Source organism: Mangifera indica, chromosome 2 (assembly GCF_011075055.1).
Source record: "Mangifera indica cultivar Alphonso chromosome 2, CATAS_Mindica_2.1, whole genome shotgun sequence".
NCBI classification, from domain to species: domain Eukaryota; kingdom Viridiplantae; phylum Streptophyta; class Magnoliopsida; order Sapindales; family Anacardiaceae; genus Mangifera; species Mangifera indica.
Genome location: NC_058138.1, coordinates 5,426,740 through 5,436,421, shown reverse-complemented (window position 1 = coordinate 5,436,421; position 9,682 = coordinate 5,426,740). Strand labels below are relative to the sequence as shown.

The following is a 9,682-nucleotide window of genomic DNA, read 5'->3' as shown; positions in this document are numbered from 1 at the left end:
CTTTGATAATGCATCAAATTTGTATTAATAATATTGAAAATATTATGATAAATAATTTCATAAAGAGTAAAATTATGTGTACTAATTATAGATAAAAAATATTTAATTATATAATAATAAAATATTAATTTGGTTTATATTAGTGATAAAATATTTAATTATATAATAATAAAATTTTTATAGGAATGGATGATTTTATAGTGATAAAAAATATTTAACTACATCATTTTTAATTAAATAATAAAATATTTAATTATATAATAATACCATTGTATATAAGGTATTGTTTGTAATTGAGAACCTCTCCATGAGTTTGTGATTTTGTTCTTGTTTTTATTGTTGTCATTTGGACTAGTTTTGGGTTGAAGTAGGGGGAAATGCCCATTGGGCTGCATCTCTAACCCTATAGAACTTGCATAGTGATATTTTTGTGAGATTATCTAAAATATCTATAAATATTAATTAATGTAACATTAATAATGGTAACTTAGGAAGTAAATTTTAACTTAGTTGATAATATGTAGGGTTGGCTTTGAATCAAATCGGGTTTAAACTTGCTTCAAAGTTGCTCTTGAGAGAGGTCGAGTCTAGTTTGGCTTGAGTTCGAGTTCGAACCAAATAAAAAATAACTAAAATAACACTATTTTGATGTGAATTAATCAAAACGATATTATTTTAATTGATTCATATAAAAAATTTTCAAATTCATAAACTTGGCAAGTGAACACCTCTAAAGTTTAAGCTCAAAATATTTAATTCTCGAATTAAAACCCGAGTTTGTTTCAATTGAGCTTATTTAGGGTTTGTTTGAGTCAATTATTTTTTAAACTTGATTCAAATATAACCTAATAATATAACACAAATCTAACATATTTTATTTGGATTTTAAATTTATGAACCAACTCAATAATGTTTTCAAATAAGTACCATAAAATATTGGTATTTACAGTATGAAACTTTCTATTTTCCAAGCTTGAAAACCTTAAAACTAGCGGCAATTTAACAGCAAGAAAAGCTTCAATGCAAAAGTGGAAGCACTATCCAAACGGGGGCAAAAATAAGAAACACTTGATCTTTCTATCAAAGTTTGCATACAGGAGACTTCAATATAAGGATTATAGCCAAGGGAATAATGGTTTCACAAGCTCTGAGAACCATACAGCTTTCAAAGAAGTACAGCAAACACAGTGGCAAACTGCTATACTGATGCTGTAGAGGGATGAATTTATAAATCTATTTATTCTGAGAATACGGAAAAATAAGAACTTTACAGCATTGTGCAACCTTTGCGTGACTCATCTTGATATCGTCATAGTATGATGTGATCATAGGAGAATGAGAAGCTTCCACCAGAACATTTTCTATGTTTATCTAATTTACATTTGGATGTTTTTTTCATAAATTTCTGTAAATTGTGTCATCTGCTTCTCTGCAAACTAACCAAACTCTTGCATCTTCAAATGCCACTTTTAAATTAGGCCTTGCATTTAGAGTTCTCATGGCACCACGAATTATATGAGAGGCAGGAAATTTTTCTATAGAAATATGTTTCATCGAAATGTGGAAACAGCAGGATCATCCTTGCAATTGTTGATAGAATCGGGAAGATGCAGAGCAGATGATCAGTTTCGTGTACCTCAGAGCCTTGCATTGTATACTCTTTGACACATCTAGCAAATTTTCACTTGAAACTTCTAATTGAAAATCTAGACAGGAGCCATCATGTGTAACAACTTTCATCATTAGTAAACCTACATAATGAGTCTTGGCACAAGAAGACTTTTGTTTTAGGAACCTTATTGCAACAAATCATCTATCTATATACACTTAATACCTTTCAAACTATCAAGTGGCCCCTTTTAACTTACCATGGATAGCAAGATTGAAACTTTGTGAACCAGATGTAGAGCCTAATTCAGGACTGCACTCTGCAACAGCAATGATAAACGGCTGCCATCCAGCTTGATTATGAATAATCCATTTCTTTATGGTAATTACCATATTCAAGATCTGAAGTATGTCGCCTAATGTAAACTCTGTCAAGCACAAATTCTTCAATGTAGCACCAACTTCATACCTATAAACAAAAATGCAAAAGCACACAAGACAGAATAAAAAAACAGTCCACTTATAAATCCTAGAAGCCAAGAAAGGCTAATCTAAACAACCAAAAAAAAATTTACCTGCATTGAGAAGCCATTATTGCAGATTGTCCTCCAGGAGACATCATAAGCTTTTTAATTCTTTCCCATGTCATTTCCGAGATTTGTGTAGGATTACCAACAATAGGGTTCACACATTTCCAAAGTTTCTCATTCTTCTCAACATACAAGTTCATAGCTCCAATGTTTTGCTTCACTACCATGTATTACTGATCAATATCAATTTCCAAGGACCTTTTAATTACAATATTCCGATGCATTTGCTCCCCACATGAAATGCAATCGACTATATTACCTTTAGTTGCCATTATCATCTTACTTTTCAAGGAGTTCAATGCTAGGAACACTACACCTATACAACTTTGGACATAATAAGAAGGTTTTGGACACCCTTGCATTCCCCATATGACACTACTAGAAATGTTAATTGAGTTTACTAGTGACAAAAACAACAGCCTCCTATGCTTTATATGTCCATTTTGCAACTTACTTAAAAATCTAGGCTTCGGATTCATGCTAATAGGATCAAATTTGGTGACTTCATCACCTTTTTGGACAGAACTACGAGTTGATTACAATTAGGGCGATTGTTTGGCATTAAAGATTGTGGTGGATAATGATTTCGATAACCATTTTAAGCAAGGTTGAAATGAGCAAATTTGTCCAGGCAAGGCCCATAACAAAACTCTTGGGATTATAATTAGTACCAGGGTGGTGATAATTTATAGGTTTCTTCATCTTCCAACATATCAACTAGAGCACTGTTACTGAATTTCTGATTAGGATACACGAGGTAGGGAACTTGTACATGAGCAAAAGGCATATCATTAGGGACTGAAATTTGTTACCGATTTTAGTCGTAAACAAGGGTCCCCAGCCACAAGACTCGTGCAGAGCCATATGATCTTGGTGACTGCAAGGAGAAGAGCCAAGGCTTTTCGTAGCTGAGCAAGCAAAATGTTGTATCTTCTCATCCTCAATTGATAGAGAGCATTGGAGAAATCTCGATCTCCAGACATTAACATTATATTTGTAGGTCGCCTGGAACAACAGGTCCGCTAGAATTTCCTTGTCACTTGCATCCTTAAACTCTGCTCATTCAACAAAACTACCCATAAATATTCATTGAAAATCTGCAACCCAGAAAACACAATTCCTCAAAATATAACACAGATTAGGCAGTATATCAAATTCGAGGACAAACCTAGGAATTAATATTAGGAGACACAAGCTAAGTCATATATATGCCCATTGGAGCAATCAAGTTAAATTATAGCTTTTTTTATTAGTCATTAACTATATTGTCACTTTACAGCAATTTGTATCTTAAATTAATCATTTCAATTTCCATTTCCCTGTGAGAATTTCAGCTGAAGAAAACTTGTACCAACTGTCACTCTTCAACCAAGTAACCGGTAAAAGTTTACATCAATGACTAAAACTTGATGAAAACTGCTTCTGTAGCAACTGCGGTCGGATAGAGTTCAACAACAATCATATTGTTGAAGAATGAACTTCAGCTGCTAAATATGCAACAATCTCTAGCCTGCAGGTTGCAATTCCAGTCTTTCCTCGGACCTCAGTCCTTTCCTGATTATAATCTTTCTGCCCTCTTCATTCTACTCAAAAACTACGAATCCAAATAGTCTGATGGACAAGTTGATAACCAGTTCAAACTTATTAGGGCACTGCTTGATATCTCTGAAAATAAAATAAGTAACGTTAAGCTTCTGCATTGGAAGGGAATTGAAAATTTTTTTCTTTCATATTTATCCAATATATAAAAACATTCTAAATCTTACGGTAAAATTGACGCTAAATATGGGCAGAAATGTAATGTACCACAGGATCATTTTTCAGAAATTGACTTGAGTCAAATTAAATACCCTAGCACTAACTTCATTGATAGTATGCCAGGTATGACTTAACAGAACAAGGAGATTTCCCAAGTGCGTATTGAGCATATTACACCATAATAACAATTAAACTGACAGGAAATAATGAAAAGAGCAAAGCACAAGTACTACACAAAAAATACAGTGGACCAAAAAGCTAATGATTCCACAACATTTATAGAGATTTCGACCAATAAGTTTCCCTTTGGAATTTACAATGCAGTAGCATCATGTCACAGATTATAAGATAGCTAGGTAAAGAACAACTAATCTGGCATGTTTACAATCATATGCCATTATAGACTGATTTCTCATGCAACTCAACGAAAACTGCTACATTAGATCCCAAAGAAGCTCACATCCCATCATGGCAAGTTTTCCACCAGGGTAATTTAGAAACTTTCTAATTACAGTTTCATTTCTTGCATTGAATAGAAAGACCCAACCAACAGTCCGTGAGTTATAGTATCTGGTACCCAACCTTTTTCCAACATCAGATCCAATAATCAGGATGCCTCACATTTTAGACCCTCTTTCCAGAGGCCATTGATAAGTATGTTACACATAGATGAATCCAAAGTATCACTATTAGAAACTAGTTTATCAATCCCACTTAAAACCATGTGCAAGTCAGATTGGCTAGCCAAACAACACAGAAGAGTATGCATTGTTTCTTGGTCAGACACTAAACCCTCATTAACCAGCACATTGAAAAAGAAAACAGAATCCTTAGTTCAATTTTGTGCACTCATGCTTTGTATGAGGATGCAATATACTTCCACATCTATAGCACAACTGTCCACCAAAATTTGTGAGAGAATTACCATTAGTCCTATAGCCATTTTTAATTTTGACAATCCATGCATGATTGTCGTGTAAGTTAAAGTAGTATAAGAAGTATTAGAACTGTAAGAAAAACCCCGTAGCCTAATTGCTTTATCCACTTGTCCCATGCTACACATGCAACCTATCAGCATATTGTAAGAAGGACTGAGGGAGCATCTGTCCTTCGACATGACATGAAATACTTCAGCAGCCTCCAAATTTTTCCTGCCTGGCAAAGGCTCCCCATGAGTCCTAATAAGATATAGAATCCAGAACCCAATTTTTGATGCAAACCCGATGGAATGCCTGCAGAGCATCCTCATACTTTCTCAACCGACAGTTGCCTACAACAAAAGCTGAGTATGTCGCAGAGTCAGGAACTATGGAAAATATAAACATTCTACAAAGATTTCATCAGCTTTCCTTATTTCCATATTCTCAGAAAGCCATATGATTAGAATATTCCAAGAATCACAATCAGCTATGTTTCTCTCATCCATTTTGTCCAGGATACTTTTTGCCAAAAAAACTTTACCAGCATTGCAACAGCCTTCAAGCATAGCACAAAGTCCTACTACTAGATCAACAAACACATCAACAGCAGGTGTTCTACCATTTTCCATCATCTCTTCAAGAAGATAATTCGCATCATCTAACGTATGGATCTCACACGTGCATCTAATTAACTCCCTATAAATCAACCCATCTGGCAAAAGATTTGAAGCTCTCATCAACCTTAACAGTCGGATTCCCTCCCCTAGTTTTTTTTTCCCTACAAAACAGTGGTATTATACAGGTATAGAAACTTAATTTCAGCTCAAATCCAGCATAAAATCTCTCCTAAAATGATAACCGAATCATCCACTCGATTGCTCAAAATAAGTCCTTTTATAATTATTATCTCAAAACTTCTACTATTAGGACTACACCCTTTCTTGTTCATTCTCCTAAACTACAAAATTATCTTACCATAAGTATCAGTTGTGTTGAAACCCTTTTTGGAGAGATACCCATTTAAATGTCGTCACAGCAGAGTTCAAGTCGCCAGTGCTATCCTAAACCCGGATAAGATTATCCGGGTATGGCTGATTCCTCAAAGATTGAATCTTTGCTTCATAATCAGTAACTTGCAGGGCATTAGCACAAGAAAGTGAGGATATACAGGCAGTTAAATTAACCTGTTTGGGGATTTTGTTTGAAAATGTTAAAGATAAAAGCTTAGTGGCCATTGAAGGCGCTCATGAACTAGTTAAGACAATTTGGCATCACTGAAACAGCACCCTAAACAAAAATAAAAGAAAATTAAGACTTGAAATAAGCAATACACGGAAGCTTAATCACTGACTATCAGTGATGGAGATTGAGGCCGAGAATCTATTGTATTGCACTGTTTGTAAGAGAGAACTCCTCCGCGAGTTTGAGATTTTGTTTTTATTGTTGCCATTTGGATGAGTTTTGGGTTGAAGTAGGGGGAATTGGCCCATTGGGCCTTTATGGGCTGCATCTCTACCTTTTAAAATTTGCATAGCAACATTTGTATTAATATCATTAATAAATTTTTGGACTTTGCAAAGAGTCCTATATCTAGAATAATAAAATCATTTACTTCTTTCACTTATTATAAATAAATATTAAGTAAAATATTTCAATCAAGTTAAAATTTTGATTATCTCATGCATGTGAGATTGATCATTGATACAAAGAACTCAATTCATTTTTTTAAGTCTAATTTTTTTTTTCTTATATATATTTATAATATTTTATATATTAATTAATTACTTAATTATATTAGAGTATTTTTAAAATTTTTGAATAGTATCAGGGCCAACCCATGGGCTTGTGCCTAGGCTCACAGCCAAAGTTGGACAGCCCATAGGCCCACTCTGGCTCGCTTTTATAGCAGGCCAAACCCTTTTGTGTCAGGCTTTTTTCTGAGCTTCTACAACTTAGCTCATTTGACACCTTTAAACATAGTTGATGGCTAGCCGATGTTAGCATTCATTTATAAAATTTTTCAGTTAAATATTTTAAGTTTTTTATTACAAACGAAGAATTTGTATTTGTTTCAACATAACAAAAACTTATATACAAACTACTATCAATTATCAATGGTTTTGTGTAGGTGTCATTGAATGTCATGTAGTATATAATTATTATAGTTTACTAAGCATAAATGTTTGAGAATTAAGAAATATATTACAAAATGAACTCTAATTGTAAAAGGAAAGGTAACATATAGATTCAATAACAAGTTTTATTGCTGAAAAGAAGTCAATCATATAAGTTGCAAATTAAACTTAATTTTTAAGCAATTCCATAATAATCAAAGTTGATTACTTTTAAATGCTCATTGATGAGAATAGGCAAAATTGTTTTCAAAACAAAGATACCATTTGGATGTCTTATCCCCTAAAATTAAGAGAAATATTATTAAAACCGAAAAGTTTGATCAATTTTTAGAAATCCCTCTAAAGTAAATGAGTTAGTTGTAAGGTCAATAAGCTACCAATATTTCAAATGATTAATTTAAATTTCTTAATTGTTTTAAGGATCAATTCAAGTATACCATTTTAATTTTCTGTCATATTTAAATAATTGAAATTTAAATATTTTAATTTGTTTTTATTTTTAAATAATTGAAATTTAAATATTTTAATTTGTTTTTATTTTTAAATAATTGATATTCAAATATTTAAATATTTAGACATACCATTATAACTTGATTTTTTGATCATACACAACAAGATGAGTGGATCTTTAATATGGATAATTGAGTTTTGATTTTAACAACTGCAATTGAGTTATACAGTCCAAAGATCTACTTCTTATATGGTTATTTGAATTCATCTCAATGTTTGTGTATTTCATTTATGTTAGATTGTGATTGAATTCTAAATTTGTGTAAAACATTTCTTATGGATTGCGGTTGTTGTAAACATTTTTTTATTATATTGGATTTAAGTGAATCATTAAATTCCCACAAATTTTTTTGCTTCCTCACATGGAAGAGATTTTTGCATAAATAAATTAGTTGTGTTATTATATTATTTCTTTTAGTACATTATTTCTTTTATTCAATATTTGGTGGATCTGTCATTGCGTATGATATATGATACCTATTTTACAATATAATACATATGATGAATGTATAATACGATACAATACATATCTTATGATACGATATATATTATCGATTCGAATTGATACACATTTTTAGCGAAAATAATGTGTTGTAGAGGTGTATATGAGAAATTTTAAAAATTAGATAAGTTTGTGATTTTTTTAAAATGATGACATGTAAATTTAAATTTCATTATTTTATTTTTTAAAAGGTATGTTTTACAATATGATATGATATACAATTCAGACAATTAAATTTTCAATATATTGTATAATACGTAATTCGACTTTCACGATTTTAACTTAATATTAGGGCTATTGGATGAGATCGGAGCCAACTCTTGTTTTGCTCAGTGTAAAATAAAGTTTAAATCTTTTGTATCTATAATAAATAACAATTTATATAGATAAATATTTATTAACTCATAATATTATTAAAATATAATTATTTACTTATAGGTATTAACAACAAATTTGTATTTTTATTGATTAAATAATTATATAAGATTTTTATATTTTTTTCAGATTATTTAACCCGGATTGTACCTTTGAAGTTATATTGACTTTTTTAATTAAAAACTTTTATTTGAATCAAATTATTATTTTTAAATTGAATTAACCTATTTAAGCACCTTAAAGTTTGACAACCAACAAATAATTAAATAATTTGATTTTAACTCCATTAATGAAATGGTACCAATTATGAGGATGAAACTCTATTAATGAATGCATAATACGATACAATACATATGATGAATATATAAGATGAATACATATGATGAAAAAGGATTTGTATTTTAAGATGTAGCAAATTAATACATATAATGAATGCATAATACGATACATACATATCCTATGATACGATATATATTATCGATTCAAATTGATACACATTAAAATACAATCCTATGATACTCCATTAATGAAAGAGTCCAAGTAGTTAAATATTGTTAAGTAAGGTGATCCTACTAAAATTTATACCCTTTCTTTATCTCTCTATTGGTGGGTGATGGGGGTCTTAATCTTATTCCCTCTTATCTTCCTTTTCAAGTTTCACTAAAAATATTCTCTTCACATGGTAGGGGAGCAATTGCCTCAAATAGGGATAATGCAAAATGGATTAAAGTACAAGAAAGTAAGAATTCAAATATTTTTCTGATAAAATTTAAAATTAAGTTTTTTAATTTATCTATTAAAAAAAATGATTTAACTCAAATAAAAATTAATTATTACCAAAATCACAGTGGTTAGAAAGTCATTTCAAGTTTCACTTACAACAAATTTAATCTCAATTGTAATATGGTCGTTGAAATGTAAACACAAGCTGGTCTGACATCCTATTATCTTTAAGAGTACAATCACTATCATGTGGATATTGCTTGAAAAAACTTTGTTTTTGTTCCGATTAATTATCTATCTACTTTTGACATTTTGTCAAATAGTGTATGGAATTGCAAAGAAAAAAAAATTGGAAGCAAATAGCCACCCAAGAAAGATTGAGCAGCAATGATGATTAAATCATTTTTTTATGAATTATTTGCACCAAAAAGCAAATTAAATTATGAATCCAAAAACCAAACATTTATCTATGGACTAACCTATATTATTAGGACTACACCCTTTCTTGTCATTCTCATAAACTATAAATTTATCCTACCAAAAATATCAGCTGTGTTGAGA

General features: G+C 31.0%; 1 protein-coding gene across 5 annotated transcripts; it reads right to left on the bottom strand.

The window, feature by feature from the left end:
- Positions 1 to 1,017: 1,017 nt before the first annotated feature.
- LOC123209136 lies at positions 1,018 to 6,304 on the bottom strand. 5 transcript variants are annotated; one of them, XM_044626927.1, is made up of 4 exons: positions 3,965 to 6,304; positions 2,184 to 3,863; positions 1,869 to 2,077; positions 1,018 to 1,764 (listed from the first exon to the last, which is right to left on the bottom strand). In XM_044626927.1, exons 2-4 carry the CDS (start codon positions 2,363 to 2,365, stop codon positions 1,721 to 1,723), a joined length of 435 nt encoding a protein of 144 aa, XP_044482862.1. In that variant the 5' UTR covers positions 2,366 to 3,863; positions 3,965 to 6,304; the 3' UTR covers positions 1,018 to 1,720. The 5 variants fall into 5 exon arrangements, 4 of the variants coding, with proteins under 4 accessions (XP_044482862.1, XP_044482863.1, XP_044482865.1 ...); XM_044626928.1 differs by having other exon boundaries at positions 2,184 to 3,861; positions 4,417 to 6,304; XM_044626930.1 differs by having other exon boundaries at positions 2,184 to 3,861; positions 4,882 to 6,304.
- Positions 6,305 to 9,682: the final 3,378 nt, after the last annotated feature.

What these genes read in the sequence shown, in the direction of transcription:
- LOC123209136 (XM_044626927.1), bottom strand. Translation starts at nt 2,365, where the DNA reads ATGGTAGTGAAGCAAAACATTGGAGCTATGAACTTGTATGTTGAGAAG. An exon ending in ATAATGGCTTCTCAATGCAG is followed by an intron (nt 2,078 to 2,183) that starts GTAAATTTTTTT and finishes TTTTGTTTATAG; the next exon opens with GTATGAAGTTGGTGCTACAT. An exon ending in TTTCAATCTTGCTATCCATG is followed by an intron (nt 1,765 to 1,868) that starts GTAAGTTAAAAG and finishes TCTTGTGCCAAG; the next exon opens with ACTCATTATGTAGGTTTACT.